Below are 20,978 nucleotides of genomic sequence, written 5' to 3' on the forward strand. Positions count from 1 at the left end.
ATATATATATATATATATATATATATATATATATATATATATATATATATATATATATATATGCAGCAAAAAAAAATGTGTGTGTGTATATATATATGTATATGTATACATAGTTTTAGTATATAAATATTAAATTTGTATATATGGTTGTGTGTATGGTTGTGTATGTATGTGTATATATTTGTGTGTGTGTATATATAGTTTGATATATACATATATGTGTATAGTTTTGACATAAACACGTGTGTATTATCAAAACTGTGTATACAGTTTTGATATAAACATGTGTTATGTGCATGTGTATTAATATGTGCATGCGTGTGCATAGTTATAACACACACACAACACAAACACACACACACATACAAGTGCGTTAGCATACACATACTTATACATACATACATATAACACACACTCGTCGGGAAACATTGGGCAACTGGGCAAGCCATCTTGCATCCTCTTCCAAATGGGAGATGATGGCCTTCTAAAAGGTGTTAATGCACGACTAAGAGAATGGAATGTGGAGAGGCCATGGAGGCCCCTTATACTAACCCAGATGTGGGTTTGCACCAAGCATAGTCAACTCATCAAGCCCACGCAGTATGTCAAATCACCACACCACACTTCTGAGACTTGGCTTCCACTCATTAAGGGTTGGACATTAGAATCAAGTTGGCATCAATAAACAACAAGAAGCACCAATGACAATGCTTACAAGAATAAAAGCATCAAGAATTACTGTTTTTTGCAAGTGACTGTTTTGTAGACTGCATTCATGCGTGATTTCTCCATCCAGTTTTGAATTCCTGTATATTTACACAGCTTTCGAGCTCGATAATTTCAAGACTCCCCTCAATATCACCAAGTTTGGGCAATAAAAGTACCAAATAGAAGTACTAACCATTGCACCAGGGTTTGGCTACAGTTCAATTGATTAGGCATACATTACTCCTTTAAAAATTACCTATCCACAACACAAGATCTTGGCCTCCCTGAATTTATCAAGCCCTAGGACTTCCATTTGGCTTTTAAATTTGAAGTTCAATTATTTGACTCTGAAAAATCTATGGGACTACACTTAGTGAGCATCTTTTCGTTCACTTTTTATCTATAATCTTTCAAGTTCTTTAAACTAATGGTCTTCTTAGAGGTGTGATGATCTTTTTGATGGGTTTACTCTGATCGACCAAAAAGATAACCACACCCTGAATAGTCAAGATTTACTGAAGTTATCCAAGAAAAATAATTCCCGTATGCATTCAAAGGGATCATTCAATTTAAGCCCCTTGGAATTGGAGGTTGCAAGATCAACATAATATGGATGAACTTGCTTGGTACCCTTGGAAAAACTCCTTGTCAAGCCAGACTATGTTATCGATACCCATATTGAAACAGTGGCACATCTCCTGCCCTAATAAGAACATCCATGCTGTTTGAACTTCTAGACACCATCTGAGAGTACAAGCTGCTTTGAACCACCACTAGCTTTGAGATCCTATCAACTGATGCTACTAAACAGCTCCTTAATAAAAGAATGCAAAAACACCACAAATCAATATGTACCAGGAGGTTAAGGGAGCGGCAATCTTGACTTCGTGAGAGTTTACTCACAGAGCTTTGGACTATCCACTCCCATCGTGTGTACGTTACAATGCTATGGGCACATCCCTACCCATGTTGTCAATCCCCAAAAGGAGGTGGGGGGTTATATCTATATCATGGAAACGATCCATCCTCTCACCCACTTTCAACTTTTCACCATTTGGATGATCTGAGAATGGAACGCAGCACTAGATTTTGAGTACCTATGCATTGGCACCACACCATTTACCATGCAAATGCATGGAAGCAAAGTTATCTTCCTCCAAGCTTGGCGGGGAAAGTGCAAGCTTAACTTCATGAGACTACTCACAATGCCCCAGACCATAAGCTCACATCATGACATGCCATGAAACCCCTCAAGGAGATGGTTTCTACACCTAAGAAGAGATGGACTCTCTGTGTCCATCAATCATTAGCTTTCTGTTCCTGGAGGTGGGGAGTCCTTCCAATGTCTTTTTGGTGATTCTTTTCGGCCTCGGTTCCCGAATGCTTCCCGATCACCCCCTAGTTTTCGAGACGACCGGATTTTTGGGGGGGGTCTCCTCTCTAGAGGAGGTATTGGCCAGAAAGGACCGATTGGCTCTGGCAATCGGAGTGGTGGGGGACCTGGCCCCAAAATACCTGGGGTATTAGGACTTTGAAAGATAGGGAACTCTGTTTGAGGCACAAAGTGAAGGAATGGGACGAAACTTGGGCTATTGTGGGCATTTCGAGAACGGCCTCTGTGGCTATCACCTCTTTGGTTAGGGGATAAATGCTCACTCCTGTGATCGCCACCTCGGTCCCTAGACACCTTGGGGTTGTGAGAAGTATGTGGGTTATGCCGGGATCCTTGAAAGTACTCCTGCTTCTCCTCCGAGTATGATGAATGATGATGATGTGGCTTACTTGAAGGTTGCGTGCCACGATACCGCTGCTGGCCAGATGTCAACCCTGACTGCGAGCCTCCAAATGAAGAGCGCTTACTGATACCACTGCAGGGTTGTTCTTTGCCACAAGTGTCAATTCTCCCTGTAGAATGCTTATGAGAATGCCATTCCCCCTCAGCCTCATTATTTTTGGTGCCCAGCAATACCTTTGCCCGTACATTGGGCGGTGTCCGAATTTCAGCATCCTTTGCATGCACTTCATTGTTGGAGTGTGTCGGGTCTCCACTCTCACTCCCAGCCGATTGTAAATCACTTCTTCTCTGCTCTTCAAACTCATGTTCCATTGAGCTTGTGCTCTTTAAAGGAGGGGTGGAAAAACCCTCCATAAGAGGGCTTGACTTACTTGGTCCCAAAGCATGTTCCCCCGAAGCAGCAGCTAAGTCACACTTCTTAACTAGATTTGCCTCTGAAGCTTGATTTTCAAAGCTGCTCTCTTCTTTCTGCTCTTTCATGATTTCTCCCGTTTTCAAATCTGCTACAGAAGAAGGGTTTCCTTTGCACAAGTCTCTCATCAATTCATCCCCATTTTCTGAGTACAGCTGTGAGCCACCTGCTTCATCAGCCAAACCTGTGCACTGTTTTACGTCACCTAGTGGACTTCTCGAATCAACGCCCAGAGGTGTGCCATGTAGTCGAGGCACTTCACACTGGCCTTCTAAGACATCCTGATTCTGCTCCATCTCCATGGACACCCGATGGTGTTGGCGGAAATTATCAGACAGACCCTGCCTCAGGTTTTTGGGAAGCTCGGTCAGATGACCACCTTCCAACTCCGAGCTTTTGTCAAAAACTTGCTTTTCGATATCCTCTCTTTCTTCTGTTCCTGGCCTGCCAACGTTTACATTCACCTTGTCGGCAGCAGCTTTAGCATCAAATGCCACCTCCTCTTTGTCACATTTATCTGACTGCTTTGAATAGCAGCTTGAATGCAGATCTTGTCCATCATCTTTACATCCATCCCCTGGGCGAGACGTGTGTGAATTGCCTTCCGGCTGAATCATTGCAGGGAAGCCTCTGTTATCTTCCTCTGATCTCCGGTCAGGGGTTTCTTTACCCTCATTCTGAATAGAAAATTCAACTGGTAATCTCCTCGCTGAGGTGATGTGTTGTTCACCTCCTGGTGAACAGTGCTCCTGGTGAGGTGCCATGTTGCCATCAAAAGCCTCTTCAGAACATGTTTCTAGCTGATCTTCGTCTGCAAGCGGCAAGGGGCTCAACATGAAATCCGGCTCACATTGGTCTGCCTTTTTGAAGATGAATGTTGTATATAAGCCTGCATCCATGACAAGCGAACTGTTTGTCACCAGAATCATTTCAAAAGATGCCTGAAACCAGCCAAACTGTTTGTCACCAGAAATCATATCAAAAGATGCCCGAAACCAGCCAAACTTTAAAAAACCCTTGAAACGCTTAGATTAAAAAGCTGTTTGAAAAGATCAAACACTGCGGAAAACAGATATAGTAAATGTTACGATGCCTTACTTAGTATATCATGAGCAAACTGCGGAAGCTTGCCCTTCGGATCCACCAGGTTTGCACATGTTGCCCGCAAGATATCCAAAAACTGTATGCTACTCTCAACAAACACAAAAAACAAAAAGCAAAAGCTGAGCCAGCAGATATCACAAATTGTTGAGAGCTTCAACCATAGTTTCAAGAGACAGAATGTCTAAGAGAGCTGAAACAGGGGACAACACATCAGCAAGGACGACACAAGCAAGGGGATAGGAGGAGGAGGAGAGAATGGAAAGGAATGAAGGGAAAAAAACACACGAGAGATAAAAGGAGAAAGGAGGGGGGAAGTGGCAGCTATTATTAGGGAGAAAAATTGACTGACACAGGAGAAATGCGCTGTTTCGAAAATGGCAAATGGGAAGACAGCTGAAATGCATTTCGGACGCAGGAACCCCTGAAATGGGTATTCTCGCCTGAAGACCCCCCATTTCGGAATGTTTCTTATGACTATGGTGTCAACACAGCCAAACAGCTTGAATCTACTTTAGATAGCTTTGGAGAGTAAACCGACTGTAGCTTGACAGTTAGGAGAGATACCGGTAATCATCATAGAACTCCTGTAAATTTTGTAGCTCTATGTATTCGAGACCCACTTCCTCTGCTAGCCTGCAAGAAAACCCAATAGAAGGATGTTATTCATTATTAAGAGTTTCACAAAAAAAAAATGCAATACACCTTAAACCATAGCTGTCCAACCTTGGCACTGGCAAAGTGCCCAGGAAAAGCCGTTGCCAACCCCATTAAGACGTTTGCATCTCAACTTGCCAGCCAACCCTTTCCAAGACCGTTGATAACTACGTTGGGAAGTGTTGGTTAGCAAGTTGGAAATGAACACATACAACACCGCATGAACATAGTTACCAGGTGTTTCCAAAATGTTACGAAATATTTCCTACAAATCCCAGACATTTCCTGTGTGTGTGTGGGGGGGGGGAGGCTTTTCAGCTCCAAAAGACTTGTATATGCATTCTTTAATACCCAAGTGCCGTACAGAACATACAAGGATTAAAATAGGCATCATTTTAGCTTAAAAACAATGAATACACTTCAAGTGGTGCCTGGAATTTTTGAAAACTCAATGAATAGACTCCCAAAATTTAATGTCTTGAAAAAAAGCTGATTAAAGAAAGGTTTCAAAGGTATGAAACGTTTAGGAAAGGTTTCGTTTCCTACAGAACTTAGGAAACATGTTTCATTGCTACTAAGCGCATGAAGCATGGCCATCACAAAATAATGTCCAGTTAGGCACCACCGTTAGCAGAGTTATGACATGCCACTGTCATAACCTTGCACATTCATCAAATTGATCCCCCCTAACGCCCGTGTGCATGTTTATGAAATGCATTAACCCTAAAATGGCATAATGACATGGCATTGGGATCCATTATTTATTTCATTTTTTGCTTCAAAACATTTTGGGAGTTACCTTATCAAGCTAGGAAAGTGTATCAGTTGCTGACTCTCAGAAATGACCCCGTCTGCAAACTGCAAAGTGTATTTTGTTCCAAATGCAGTAAACCTGTGAAATTTTTTTATCAAAAAAAAAAGTCAAACTAGTACTGAGCAATCTTTAAAAATGGGACTCAAACAAAAAAAAAAGGGTACCTGTCATCCTCGAAACTTATTGCATAATGTTCGGAATTCACACGAGGAAGGGCACGCAATGACCCGGCCTTGTGGGCACCCTCAACCACTTTCTGATATTTAGACCTGTGGTAAGAGAAACTATTTCAGAACTACCAGCCTAATGTCTATGGTGAGACTTAAAGGGCCTAAGATGGTGTTACTGGCCAAAAACAAAGACTTTGGGGTAGATGCGCAGGGCATCATTCAGGATAATATAGACCTCAGTTCTTACAAACTACCATTTCCAAATGTTCCAAATACTGTTTTTCTTTAATGTTAATGGCATTGCTTGAATGGCATTGCCATTCAAGCATCAGAAGCAGGATGCAATTAGGCTGGGTTAACAAGGGGCAGCCACATCCACAAGTTCACAAAGCTTCGGCCTGCTAGTGAAACCAGCCTAAATGCATACACAAGACGAGGGTTTTTCACCTGCAAACCACCTTATGATGCACCTACGCATTTACCTCCATAAAGAGGACTTAGGTTTGAACTCAGTAATGTGCCTACATCTTGGGGTGAGCCTAATAGGAAAGACACAGTGCTTGCCATGGCTGATCAGTATGCAGGGCAGTATGAGACATAGAAGTGCACTGTGAGAAGGATGTGCAGCCCCTCCCAAGCGACCATGTTCTCAAAGTTGCAAACAAAATACACAGAAATTAACGAACCAGGAGAAAATTGTCATTACGGATTCACCAGAAAAAATAGAGCAGTGATTACCATATAGTGGAAGAATCAGCAGTTATGCCAAAAAAATAACCGCCAGGTTTCAATATCGATGCCACATTATGTAGCAGACTCCTTACCATCTCTTCCTCAAAAAAGCAATCCTGCAAAGTCCAAGAAATGAGTGAGCACTAATCATGTATGCCTGGTTTGCCAACAAGGGGAGAACCACACCTGCAAATGTCCCATGCACGTCACAAAATCGGCAGGTAAACCCATATGTCTCAATTCTGTTTCCAGATTGGCCTATACAAAAAATAAAGTGAATCAATCTCTCTCTCTCTCTCTCTCTCTCTCTCTCTCTCTCTCTCGCTGGCAGCAGAAAAAGGACATACATTTACATATGGCAGAGGGGAGGTGGAGATAGTCTCATCATACCTGTACTTAGGTATTACCTTCTTGAGACCCATCTTTACCACGAGGCCAGCAGCGCAGACACATATAAATACACTAGGTAGTGGTCACCTTCCCAAGCTACCACCTAAATCCCGCTTCTACAAAGAGCACTTCCTCAAGCTCACACCAGACGGATTCATACAGAGGCCAAGCTACCTACAGAGACACATGTCCAATGCTATGAGGATAGCGATCGGGTATCATCCCACAGCTTGAGGATAGAGATAGAGGTACGAGAGCATAGAGGAGGAGCAAAGGATTTGCAAAAAATGTACCATGGGGGAGGTAGAGACAGAGGAGCATTACATATGCAGAACCCCAGTGTACTATGAGATACGAGGCAGATACCACTGCCTATTCAGGGGAGATTTTGGCCCCCTCTCCAAAAGCTTGGACTATGAGGACCAGCGGTGTTTAGGCCTATTTCTCTTGGAGATGCATTGCCACCGAGATAGGCTATGCCGAGCACAGATACCACAAGGAGACACATCACCGAGAATCCTGAGAGTACTTTATTTAGACACCATAGGAGGTGCCCATGAGCAGGAGGAAATTCAGCCCAGGCACACCCGCTGGCGCCTTATCATGAGCACACACCCACGGGGAGTTACTGTTGAGAGGACTTGCCGAATCCAACAAGCACGATGACCCCGACCACAGAGGAGAGACCCTTCTATGAGACAGCTCCAGATCCGAAATCTACTTCAACATCGGAACCATCCTCCCCTAGCAGTGGTGGATATATCCTTGTGGATGTGGATGTGGATGTGGATGTGGATAGTAATGCAACACCAATGCTAACATGATGTATGTACACCCCAAGGCCTTTGGGCCCTTGGGCCTTGGGCTTGAGGTAGACAAGTTTTCTTTTATCCATTTCATTTCATACCAGATTTTGTAGCATAGACCTTTGTAACTTTTTGTCTCATAGACCTTTATGGTCTTTTGAAGACATTTAATAGAACTCTCTCTCTCTCTCTCTCTCTCTCTCTCTCTCTCTCTCTCTTTTTGCCACTGTCCAGTCTACTGTGAGATCCGAGGGAGATTTCACTGTCTCTTCAGAGAGGATTTCGGACCCTTCTCCAAAGTGATGGACTTCACTGACCAAAGATGCCTCGGACTTTTCTTATTGGAGCTATGCCGGCACAGGGAGGTGCTTCTACGTAGCAGTGGACCCCTGATCAGAGGACCAGTACAGAGACATTTGACCGGTTATTTGCCACCGCTCAACCCTAGACACCCTTAGCATCTACACCGAGAGCTGCCTCTCGAGAGGAGCAACACATGATCGGGCGCTACAGCTTAGTAGAGCCAGACGTCCAAGGCCCAGAGGACCCAGCAGGAGATCTCGTATGCACCGGAGGATACAGCTGATCATAGCCAGGCACCAGCAAAGGCCTAGCAGGCACTTTACCTCAGAAGAGATTGGCCTCATGTTACAGCGTCCCATGCGAGAGTTTCTCCGATGACTCCCCCCCGGATGCTATCACTCATCTGATTGTACCCCTCTTTAGTTTAGGTGCTCTTCCCCTATCTATTCTTTGAGGATTTACTTCAGTTATTTCAGCTTTATATCAGACAACTTGTATCAGACCTTTGATTGTAACTTTTGTCTCATAGATCATTTTGGCCTTTTGAAGACGTTAATATGACATTTCATTTCATCGCTCTCTCTCTCTCTCTCTCTCTCTCTCTCTCTCTCTCTCACACATGGGGTCTATGTAGTACATTGATCCTGTTGAACCTTTTGGCAACTAGTCTTATACTTTTTCATGTTGTCTTGACATCCACTTTACTCATGGATCACAGGTAACAGCTTCTTGGTCTCACAAACCCTTCGGGTCTTCATAGGCGTTAATAACCTCTCTCTCTCTCTCTCTCTCTCTCTCTCTCTCTCTCTCGCGTCTTACAAATTAGTAGCGCATGTGTGAACATGGGCTTACCAAGGGCACTTTTTCCCATTAGGTTTTTCTCCCTCGACATCTAGTGTGAAAGGACACTACACTTTATATCTTGTACTTGTACTTCATTTTCTTATCACTTAATATGCGTGCAAGTACTTCTCCCACTCCTGCTCCCAATCGTGTTGCTTCCTGTGAGTGTGTGTGTGTGCGTGCTTCATTGCTATCCATACCCTAACTCTAGCATCCAAGCGATGCCAACATTTGGTATCAAAGCTTCTGAATCTGCTCATTTTACATCCCATTTCAAGGTTTTTTCTCTGAATCTGACCAAACCCTTCATACATGGGACTCATCAGACCATCCTGAATCTGATTCTGCATGCATTTTAAGAAAACCCTAATTTTTCAGTTGTACTAACAGTCCGTACAGTTGTACAACCAACCCTGAAGTCAGATCTAACTTCAAATGTGTGTTCGCCTCGCTCTACCGCATCTGTCCGTACAACTCTAACCTGATTTGGACCAGTCCACACAATAACGGATGTACCTTTTGCTGCTGCACCTGTTGTACCTGAATATACGTCGTTTGTACTTGCTATGCACAGGTAATTTGTAAAATTTGGGGCTTTTTGACAATTTCTGCTTAATTGCAAAATTGAAGCTGCACGATACACAAAAAAATGGGGTTTTTGGATTTTTGTGCAATTAGCGCACATTACAGCCCAATTGAATACAAAAATTTGGGGCTTTTCTGTTTAGGAGCACCATTGCTTCCCCTTTACAAGTTTTTGGCACATATTTGTTGGTCAATTTGCAAGCATTTTGTGGGTAATTCATTTGCACAAGATCAGCTGAGTTGCCTGGCACAACACATTGGTGCTTTTGGGATTTGCCTACAGAAGTGTTTGCTCTTTCAGGAGAAGTATTTTGCAGGTTGTCAATTTGTGCATCCAATCATTATGGCACAAAATGCAACTAATGTATTTGGTGTACTCACACAGGAGGATAAGTTGGATGGCACCAACAATTCGCTTTGGAGCTTTGCGATCAAAAGCCTGCTTGTGGCTAAAAGCCTATGGGGTTATGTGAGCGGGGATGAACCTTGTCCTGCAGACATTGCACCTGCCACACCACGGCGAGGTGCTCAGCAGGCTACACAGCCTATAGTTGCCACTCCGGAGCAAAAAAAGGTGGGATGCACATGATGCCCAGGCCATGGCAGTGATCTCTTTATCACTGAAGAGATCAATTATCCCACACATTCGGTCATGTAAAACGTCACAGCGTGCATGGGAAGTCTTGGAGACCATGTATCAGGCCAAGAATGAGGTCAAAGTTGCCTTTTTGAAGAAAGAGCTTGAAAACTTGGACATGCAAGAACATCACAGTATGGCTGATCATCTAACTAAGATCCAAGATTTTAGAGAGCAATTGCTCAATATAGATGAAGTCGTACCAGAAAAAGAACTTGTATCCAGGACATTGAATTCATCACCAGAGTCGTACCTCAACTCCCACACTTCTCTCACCTTGTCATTGAGGGGCAACCCTCAACCCCTATTGTTTGAGGAGTTGGTTTGTTTGCTATTACAGGAGGAACAAACGCAAAAGAATATATCTTCCATGGCACATCGCAATGATCAAGCTTTAGTTGCCCATGATAAGGACAAGGGAAAAGCAAAGAGTGGCTATCAGCCCAAGGCTGATTCAGGACAACCATCAAACAAAGGCAAAAGTGATGTAGATCAGCCCAAGAAGAAGGGCAAGTCTCACCACTGCAAGAAACCAAGACACTACATTAGTGAGTGCAGGAAGAGACAAGCTAAAGAGAAAAAGGAATCAGGTTTGTCACTTGACTCTTCTAGTATGCCGGCAGCAAAGGCTGAGGATTCAGCTCACTTTGTGTAGGATGATTGGGCAGGAGCACTTGTCTCTCGATGTGAATGAGAAACAAGTTATTTGGTACTTTGACAATGGGGCTTCTAGACACATTACATTGAAGAATGATTTGTTCATGTCATTGAGGGCTGCCCCAAAAGGGAAGGAGGTCACATGTGCAAACAATTCTTCATATCCAGTACAAGGCATTGGTGAGATTATGCTCACAGTTTGCAGATGGTTCAGACCTATGCATTTCAGATGCGTTGTATGTGTCTAGAATCAAGAAGAATTTGTTGTCAGTCTCCTCTTTTGCTCAGAGAGGCTATGTTGTGAACTTTGAGGATGATAGATGCACAATGAGGTATAAAGAGGAAGACTATGCTATAGTCACTTTTGGCACATTGTACCAAGGCTTGTATCATTTGGACACATGAGAAGAATGGACAGGATACATGCTTGGCCACCACTTATACTTTTGCCATGCAAGAGGCAAAGTTATGGCATGCCAAGTTTGGGCAAGTAAATTTTGGGAGTTTGATGTTGCTCCAGAGGCATAAAATGGTGCAAAGTATGCCACATGTTGAGCTGCCACCTAAACATGTATATGAAGGGTGCATTTTGGGCAAGATGCACAGAAATGCCTTCCCCCAAGATGGATCTGTAAGAGCTATCCGGAAATTACAGCTCATACACAATGATGTGTGTGGTCCCATGGGGACACCATCATTTGGGAAGCATCTATACTTTGTAACATTCATTGATGACTATTCTTGATTTTCTTGGGTTTACCCTTTGAGGGCAAAGTCTGAAGTCTTCATTTGTTTTCAGCATTTTATTGCTAAAGCTGAAAATGAGATAGATTGCAAAGTACAAACCCTCCGCTCAGATCGAGGGAGGGAATACATGTTAGATGCATTTAAGGCATATTTGGCAAAAAGAAGCATAAAGCATCAATGTACTTTGCCTTAGACACCACAGCAAAATAGTGTAGCAAAAAGAAAGAACAAGTCATTGATGGAGATGGCAAGATGTATGGTTAAGGACAAGAATCTGCCTCACAAATTCTGGATGGAGGCAATTATGTGTGCTACACGTGTTTTGAATAGGTGCCCTACGAAGGCTTTCAAGACCATCACTCCTTTTGAGGCCTCGTATGATAGGAAACCTACGGTTGACAATCTCAAAATTTTTTGGTTGCCTTGCATATGCTCATGTGCCTTCACAGCTTCGAGGCAAGTTGAATGACAAGGCAGTCAAATGCATATTTGTGGGCAACAGCAATGGTAGCAAGGGATACTGTCTCTACAATCCATGCAGTCAAAGGATTTTTGAAAGTAGAGATGTTGTATTTGCTAAAAATTCAACACAACCAGGCAGAAGGGGTTTCACAAAGCACTTTACCATTAATGCAATTAAACACTTAAAATTGGCCACAACCTTAAACATATGCCACTTAATTCCATAAAATCGTTAAGAGAGAGATGTGCACATCTGATACCACAGAGGCTGGAATGGGCCACCCCCCCCCCCCCCCCCCCCGCGGGCGCGTCACGTGCACGCCCCTGCAGAGTATTTTAGTATTGGTTTTTAATGGTAAACTTATTAAATGCGCGATAATCTACACGCATCCTATAAGTATCATCCTTCTTTTGAACAAGAAGTACTCAAGAACAATATGGTAAAAAACTGATACCTTTTTCCAAGAGGTCATTCACCTAACCCATGATTTCCTCTTGTTGAGTGACACTTGCCCTATACGGTGGCCTATTAGGCGGAGAGCTACTAGGAATGAAATCTATGCAATGATCCTTCGGCCTCTCAAGTGGCAACTCACCTGGCAAAGCCTCTGCAAAACAATTTTTGAATCCGAATCCTCTAAGAAAGACAACCCTTTCTTGATCTGAAGTATCCACATTAACATGATCATGCTCAACAATCTCTCTCACAAAACCCAAGTAAGAACAAGCAGATTTTTTCATTGCCAATGGATTTGAATATGGCTTACAAGGGGTATGGTACTTCTCGTAGTACCAGCATTAATAGTGATGTAACCTCCTCTATGTACAAATAATCTTCTTCTCTTTGTAAGCCTTCTATGAGTCTAGGAAGTGATGCCATGGCATGCCCAAGATTAATCGCATCCTATGAGAATTGCAACAATCCCCACTGTAAATGCAAAGTTTTCCAATACTTCCTTTCTTCTCATGAAACGGGTAACCTAGAGAAGAGTTTTCCAATACTTGGCTATAGAAGAGGAGACCAAGTCTCCTTCATTTTGGAACAGCCAATCCCATTCCTTTTGTATATCCTTCTCAAAGTTGGAAGGGAGAAACAGTGCATAAAACTACTTCTTGAAGTCTTTCCACACATCCATAATCTTTGCCAACCACCAATCACTGGTGATATCCTTCAAATGCATGCCAACATGACAAAGCATAGACTTCTCAAAGAAGTCCTCCGAGCAAAAGACTATCTCTAAACTGTTGGATGAAGGCAAGCGCTTTTGTCGTGTTCATCCTGTCACTCAAGTTCTCAAATTTCGCATCTTTGTCCCGTGACTTGAACTCTTAGGCCTCTTCCTATAAATGCGAATCCACATCTTTAAAGTGGCAACAATGTCACGGGCCATTCATGTCACCATTTGGCCATCCAAATGGTCCTCTCCACTCTGGTGCGTGCCATTTTACAAGACCAAGCAACCTTTCTGCCACACGTATTGAGGCTGGTGTGTGGATTAGAGTGTCCGAAATCCCAGTTTTGTGGCCATTGCATGGATTAGAGTGCTCGGAATCCCACTTCTGTGCTTTCCCATGAGTCAAGCATTCCGAAAACCACATGTTGCATGACCTGGAGTTTTGTTCATAACAAGGTTGCACATGCACACACGTTTGCAAGTGTGAAACTGTTTTTGTGTGAACTGTTTTCATGTGAATTGCATGCTACGGATGTCTAGTTCACAGGCCTCGAACGCCTACCTGTGAACCGTGTGAATGCCCTGTGTTCTTACATGTTTTGTGGCATGTGAATGGGTGGTAAGTGCACCCCAAACCTTTGTTTTAATTTATTAAAATGCTTTGTAATATTTACAAGCTTTGTAGGTTCACACATTAAAATTTGGGTGGACAATTTAAATTTCCCACAGCACAACTTGGTGGACACCCTATTTGGGCATCGTGTGGCCGTGGAGTGTGGGATGGGCACCCAATAAGTGGGAGGTGACAAGGCCACCCAATTGGTCCACCCGTGCTTTCTCATCATGTATGTACATTTGAGTCTTGGACTGGTGTCCATGGCAGGTCACCTCCCAATAAGTGGGAGGTGACCTCTTATCACCATTTGGCCACCCAATTGGTCCACCCGTGCTCTCATCACGTATGTACATTGGAGTCTTGGACTAGTGTCCATGGTCGTTGTATATGCCGGTGATTGATGCTACTCGTGTGATACTGTGGAATTGGCTTTCCGTTGGGACTTGTGCCTTTGTGTACATGCCCAGAAATGCCTGGTGGATTGGTGTTTCATTGGGTCTGGTACCTCGTGTACTTACTTGGAGCACGTCTATTTTGGTATAGTCTCATGAACGGGAATTGTCCATACCAATGCTATATTGCATAGCATCTTTATGTGCTTGCTTGCAATTGAAATTGCATGCTGTTTTCATGCTTGCTTGACTAATGTGTAGTTCCACGTAAGGGGACGCCCACCCGTAAACCATGCGTGTGAAATTGTCAGCTGACATGGTTGTGGCATGTGACAGGTGGTATTTATTGGTCATCAACCTAGCCTTAGGAATTAGCACTAATTTATAAGTGAGCGTGTACTCACTTCTAAATTATGACCAGCCCCGTGTTCACACAGTGATGTCCCAAGGTGGACAAAACCCAATGTCCACCGCCCAAACCTTATCCCCTTTGTACAAAGGGAGTAACCAGCCATGCGTCTGTTCTAGCTTGCACCACATAGCATCTACATGATACCTAGAGTGGAAAACTCACCACCTCACTCTTCCCTCTCTCTCTAGAAGTAGGCACCTCCTTCATGAGGCCTCTGGGGCTATATTTTCTACACTTTCTCCTTCCCAACTCCATATCCAAGCTTGCTAGGGTGTTTCCTAAGCCTCCAAGAGTGTTTCCGGGTGCTCTTCACTCTCCTACACACTCCCAATGACTAAAATTCAGCAAATCAACTCTTTTTCTTGTTGTAATTTCTGGTCTTTTTACTGAAAACCCTAATTTCAGCCTTCCTTTCTCAAGTAGAACCATAGGGGAAGCTTTCCCAGGGTTCCCTTCATCCTCTTGAAGACTTTTGTCACGAAGAATTGCAACAAATCGAAGATTTCAACACTCCAAGCGCTTCCATCACGAAGACTTCCGCTGTCATCGACTCTACTTACAATTGGTAAGCTTTTATGCTTAAATACGGAAGCAAGCAGCAAAAGGGAGAAACCAAATTCCAAGATCGCATACCCTGTGTAGTGTTCTCTTGTCCTATGTGCTCTCTTGCAAATTGTTGCTACCTTGTGTTGGTGGAACAATAGAGAGCAGATTGTAGGGAACATGGACACTTGAGAGGATAGTGTGAGTTGCAAGTTTACACTGACAACCACTTTGTTTACAATACTATATTCATATGCATTGGTATGGAAATCTGGTCAGAAATGCCCATGACACTATGTACTTGATTATCCCAAGATCAATATACTCTATTTGAGGGAGGGGCCAGCCGTTCCGGCTCATTGTGCATCTCTTGTCAATTCAGCAAATTACTTCTTGTATTGAGCATGTTGTCCATTAAGTCTTACTGTATTTAAGTGTATTGATTAGCATTGTGTTCAACCAAGTTACACCTCTCGAGTGGCAAAGGGTGACTGTGGACACTCCAATAAGCATGCACAACTTCTTCCTCCCTCTCTACAAGCTTAATCTTCTCTGCACGCAAGCACTCCGTCATTTTTGCTCATACAAGAGGCTACACTCATCCATTCGCATAACAGAGCACATTTCTATGACCCTCATCAAAAGGGCAACCTCCACGATAGTTTTCTAGCTACTTTAGCTCAGGCGACCTGTACAAGTGCCACGCCATCAACCGGATGCTGTTTGGCTACTCTACGGCCTCCCAACGCTACCCCTAATCAACCCTTGCTGCTGGTCGGCCTATTTCAAGGTGGGCCACTCCTTTTGGGAGCTGGTCGAGCTGTTTTTAGGGCTATTCCAGGCGTCTATAGTGCGTGTTTGGCCTGTGGATGGCATCAATGACCAAGACCCACAACACCAGTTTCGAGATTACTTCACTCCAATGAGCAGAGGGGAGTTGCTCGACAAGCTCTACATCAACGAAATCATCACCGGATATATTGTTTGATACATGTTTTCATATTTCTTGTTTATAGCAAAGCTGGTTTAAGAGCCCATAGAACATTGTACAACATAAAATACTCCAATAATATACTTAGTATTGAAGAGAGAGAGGGGGGGGGGGTCGGCTCACTGTGGTGTCACTACACAATTGTTCATTTTTAGCATTGTCTTTGTCTTGTGATGTTTCCATTTCATAAAGTTTAAGTGTTAACTATTTAATCCAACCTTGAACCCTTCCCACAGAAAGGGAACTGTGCTCTAATATGGGGAGGTGTCTATCAAGGAATCAATTAACAATAAACAAGATTACACACTAATCATGTCACAACCACAATAAACTATGCACCACAATAGGGGCTCGAATGAGGGCCGAACACCCGCCCCCCTTTAAGGTATATAAAGGAGTCTGTTCCGTGAATACAAGATCACCGGTGCCATGGGTTCACCACCAATATGCACATCATACTCCAAGTACAATGAATACAAGTCAAACAAGACTCCATGGGTCAACACCTCAAGTCCTCTGCCTTGCACCAAGAAAGATGACACCACGGGTCTTTACCCTATGTCTTGCGCCATTGCACCAAGAATACTCTACGTGCAGAGTATCCCTCCGATCCCTTCATAGTTATAGGAAACCGACAGAAATGGTTAATCTAGAGGGCCAAAACGTAGAGGGACGAAAAGCATTTCCATCCCCGAAACGGCTGACTAAATCGTTTAAGCCATGAGGGGAAACATTTCAGACTGTCATCTCCCACTACGCTAGGCGTTTCAATGTTTTTTTCACGCATATCAACATGAGTGTATAAGAAAAATTCCATTACATAAACTGATATCCCTTTTATTCCCCTTCTATTCTCTTAAACCTTAAAATTCATGTCATAATGTGATCACATATGTGTACAAACAACCATGAACTTTCAGCCCCTCCCCTCCCTCAGCCCTCCTTGCTAACGTGCAGTACAGATGATGCTGCAAGCTGTACGGACAGTTGTGCCTATTGTCTGAGAGACTATTGTACTCACTGGAAACTCTAAATCATCCGGTCGCATAAAAGTGTGCAGAACATCTTGAACCGCACCAGAACATCCACAGACAGGCCTACAAGAAGGCAACCAGCTGAGAGAAGCCTTCTGGAGCAGTCGACCAAACTCTTTACAAGAACCAAGCTCTTATTATAGTCAATCAGCCCCCAAACCACCTTTTTATAGCGAGCTAACCCTTACTTCTCTCGTTGCTTTTCCTTGTTTATAAACAAGTGATTTAATAATATGCCTTTTCTTCTAATAGGCACCTAGCAAAGGGGTATCCACATGAATAATTCATGTCCCCGATCCAAAATATAACTTGGCCCGGCCAGTTTTCAATAGGTGTGGGCACCCCACCCCATGATCCATGGAACCACATCCACTACCCAAAGGAGACCACACACAAATTGAGAGAGAAAAAAAATTAGAGCTGGCATATAGTTTCCTTAAAGCAAAGAACAATAAGATATGTCTTTTAAAGCATACAATGCTTGGATCAACTTCACAAAAATCTGCAGGGTATGGCCTGTTGTGGTTATTCCATTGCTCACGAGCCTCCTCCAAGGTTGACGCTGCAAAATCTGAAAGCAAAGGCCCATCACAAGAAGACAGATTATGAACTAATCACAAGAAAACGGTACTGCATTCTCTAAATCATAACCATGTCTTGAATAGGTTGCACTAAAGAGGTTTTTACCAACGCCTACATATCGACCAATCTGAGCACGTGCCCATTTCTCAGTGTCCACCCCACGTCCACAATACAAATCACAAACCTGCACAAACACCTTTCACATTTATGGACCAGCTAGAGTTTGTAGAAACTATCATACATGCATTGATGCATACTCAGAGTGCCATTTTCAAGCACTTGCGTTTTGAGAGAAATATGACTACTAACTACTGAATGCTCCTGGGTGCACCCAAGATGGTGCAGGCCAGCAGTGCACAATTAGAGGGTACACGTGCTAGGATATGACTAGAATGTCAAGAGAATATCTAAATTTCTACTTGATAAAAGTGGTGAAGGCATTCCTCTTCCAGTATATGGATCTGTGTTCCATCCCTGCTAGCTACACCCACTGACATGATGAATGTCTATCACTGAATACTATACTATATAATAACTTTCAACAATATATATATATATATATCAACCAGTGACTGCGGGATAAAATTCTCAAGATGGTGCAGATGGGAGTAAAGGTTATCTGATGCTAAGGTATGAATAAAACTCTGACAGTAAAACTACTAATTTATGCTTATTTTACTGCAAATTGCCGATATTAAAAGCCCAATGTTGACAATGGGTGTGCAGCCTAGTGGTGTGGGTTTGTGATGGGTCCCGAGTTCAAATCCCCCACAAGCTCCCCGGCAGCATCGGAGCCGTTTGCGGCCATAATTGTACCGCCTTCGGGTGGGCACTCAAGTTGCTACTACAGAAGGATCTACTGAAGGGGATGAAGAAAAGCTCAATGTTGAATATTCTGGAAGTATATGTAGAATTGATATGAATGTTTGCTGGTAAATGCTAGCGTATAAAGCCAAACTTCATAAAATTTTCTGAAAGTATGGAAAAGCAATCTCCTATGGAAGAGGACTCACTCCCAAGTTCCCCAAGTTACCACCCCTAGTACTTCTTAGCAAGCTCCATCGATCATGTCAGAATTCATCCACACCAACCACCCCGCACCCACCCGCAGAAGACCCCAAAAAGGCAGCACTACATTTTTTAAGCATAATATGAAATTTTGTTAGCCTAAGATGATTTTTTTTTTGGGGGGGGGGTATGTGAGAGCAGGAGGCGAGAGGGGTACTCACGGTGGCACCAGGGGGCACGAGCTGCTGGAGGAGGGCATACTTGACAAAGTTGTGGAGGCGAGCTTGCAGAGTGCCCGAGGAGGAGGCAATGCGTGAGTTCACATGTGCAGAGTGTGCGGGCGCCCCTTGCGCGGCCCCGGCCATGGCTAAGCTACTCTTACCGGTTCTGTAGCCACCCCATGCCTCTGTGTTTTTCTCAAGATCTCCCCTCTCTCTCTCTCTCTCTCTCTCTCTCCGGTGAAGAACTTCTGGTCTGTGTGTGTGTGTGTGTGCGCGTGCGCGCGCGTGCGCGCTTCTCGCTCTGTGAGAATCGCTGCAGCGCGGGCAAATTTACGCTCACGATTGCTTCAAGTCAAGCACAGATGTGAGTCCTTTCAGACAGCCGCCCGGACAATCCTGCTCACTACATTAGCCTATAGGACGCGTTCAGAAAAGGGCGGACGCCGAGCGGCCCTTGGGCACCCGGACAGGTTACGCCAGTTATTATTTCATGTGTAAAAAATAGCACACAAGTCCTATGTTGAGTCACCTTTATTTCATGTGTAAAAAATAACACACAAGTCCTACTTCAATGTGTTGAGCCACCTTTCTCTGGGTCTCAACCAGACTGGTCCTTGAGAAGGAGATGTGGATCGTGGTGGTCTAATTGCGAAGTGATCTAGAGATCTTTGAAGGCCTTATGCTATGGTGGTACATGTCTCTCTCTCTCTCTCTCAAGCTCGGGGGTGTTTGATCTAGAGATCTTTGAAGGCCTTATGCTATGGTGGTACATGTCTCTCTCTCTCAAGCTCGGGGGTGTTTGGTGTAGCAAGCCTATGGCTGGGAGGTGAGCACACCCACTATCAGTGCTTTCCTCGTGTGATCTATGATTATGCATGTATAAGTGATGTAGGTGCACAATGATTGCCACACCTGACATCAACGCTAGACTTGCATTAAAAAGTTAGAGCTACAGACTTCTCGTGAATATACATTTTATTGATTCACAAAGTAAGTCTACTTTCCAAGGAGATTTTCTCACGTCTTCGAGGGAGACGTACAAAACCAAGAACACATTTGGTTTGCATCACTTGTGAGGAGGACAAAAAAGCAAGGAAAAGGTGTTAAAGCCCCTAATTTTAGGAGGTGCTAATTTGCTTTCTAATACTATCGTGATTTGAGGGAGTGCACATACCTTAAGTAATCTGATACCAAGGATCAAAGTTCCTTGAGAATGGTGCAGTGATTGGTCGTGATCCATGAGAGTTGGGTGCATTATGGTTATGCGTAAGCAATTATAATGGTGTGCGCACACCTTAAAAGCAATTAAAATGGTGTGCGCACACCTTAAAAGCAATTAAAATGGTGTGCGCACACCTTAAAAGCAATATGAAATTGTCTACTAAGGTTGAGTGTTTAGGTAAAGTAAAACTCTATGTTTAGGTATTGTCCGTTCAAAAAAGGTCATCATAATTGGGAGATTTTGCCACCCTAAATTCTTAAATTTGTAAGGAAAAGGGTGCTCTATTATTTTGAGGCAAAATCTATTAATGGTGTGGACCATTCAATCAGCCTACTAATTCATATTCATTTAAAGGAGACATCAAAGTTGGTGTTTGTATGGGCACTCATCACAGGGGTTGATGTTTGTGTGGTTACTCATCACATGGGTTGATTTATGAAGTGCTTTTGTGTCTTTATGGAATCCAAGTGAATGCCAAGGGTCATCGTCTAATGAAAAGATTTCATCTTCCATTAGTTCCAAGTCTAGTAGCGTTGATACACCGTTCCCTTGATCAAAGAGAGAGATGCTAAAGTTATGTAGCAGTTTCTCAATTGTTAAGATTTACTCTATCGATTTCTTGAAATAAATACTCATTAGTTCCAAGTCTAGTAGTGTTGATAGATCATTCCCTTCATCAAAGAGAGAGATGATAAAGTTATGTAGCAGTTTCTCAATTGTTAAGATTTACTCTATCAATTTCTTGAAATAAATACTCATAAGTTTAAATATTCTATGTTTGCAGTGGGGTGTAATCAAAGGGTGTACTTATATTAGGAGACAATTAGGGGTCTTTCTATAGTTTGGTGGAACTTTTCCTCCCTTGGCCCATTTAGTGGTAGTTATTGTCAGGATTGAGAACCTTTGAACAAGCTTGAATTTTAGTTGAGACTGTCGATCTGGGATCTCATACCTTGAATATCC

General features: G+C 43.3%; 1 protein-coding gene across 1 annotated transcript; it reads right to left on the reverse strand.

Annotated features, from left to right (window-relative positions):
- Positions 1–756: 756 nt before the first annotated feature.
- Positions 757–19,177, reverse strand: LOC147602757 (S-adenosyl-L-methionine-dependent methyltransferases superfamily protein). Its single transcript, XM_086797711.1, has 10 exons — positions 18,794–19,177; positions 17,670–17,748; positions 17,459–17,553; positions 6,576–6,647; positions 6,396–6,505; positions 5,652–5,756; positions 5,473–5,565; positions 4,584–4,652; positions 4,014–4,102; positions 757–3,804 (listed from the first exon to the last, which is right to left on the reverse strand). The coding sequence occupies exons 1-10, from the start codon at positions 18,935–18,937 to the stop codon at positions 2,015–2,017; spliced, it is 2,646 nt and encodes an 881-aa protein (XP_086653837.1). The 5' UTR covers positions 18,938–19,177; the 3' UTR covers positions 757–2,014.
- Positions 19,178–20,978: the final 1,801 nt, after the last annotated feature.

This window comes from Cibotium barometz, chromosome 66, assembly GCF_041138505.1.
Source record: "Cibotium barometz isolate CiBa-2024 chromosome 66, ASM4113850v1, whole genome shotgun sequence".
Lineage (NCBI taxonomy): Eukaryota > Viridiplantae > Streptophyta > Polypodiopsida > Cyatheales > Cibotiaceae > Cibotium > Cibotium barometz.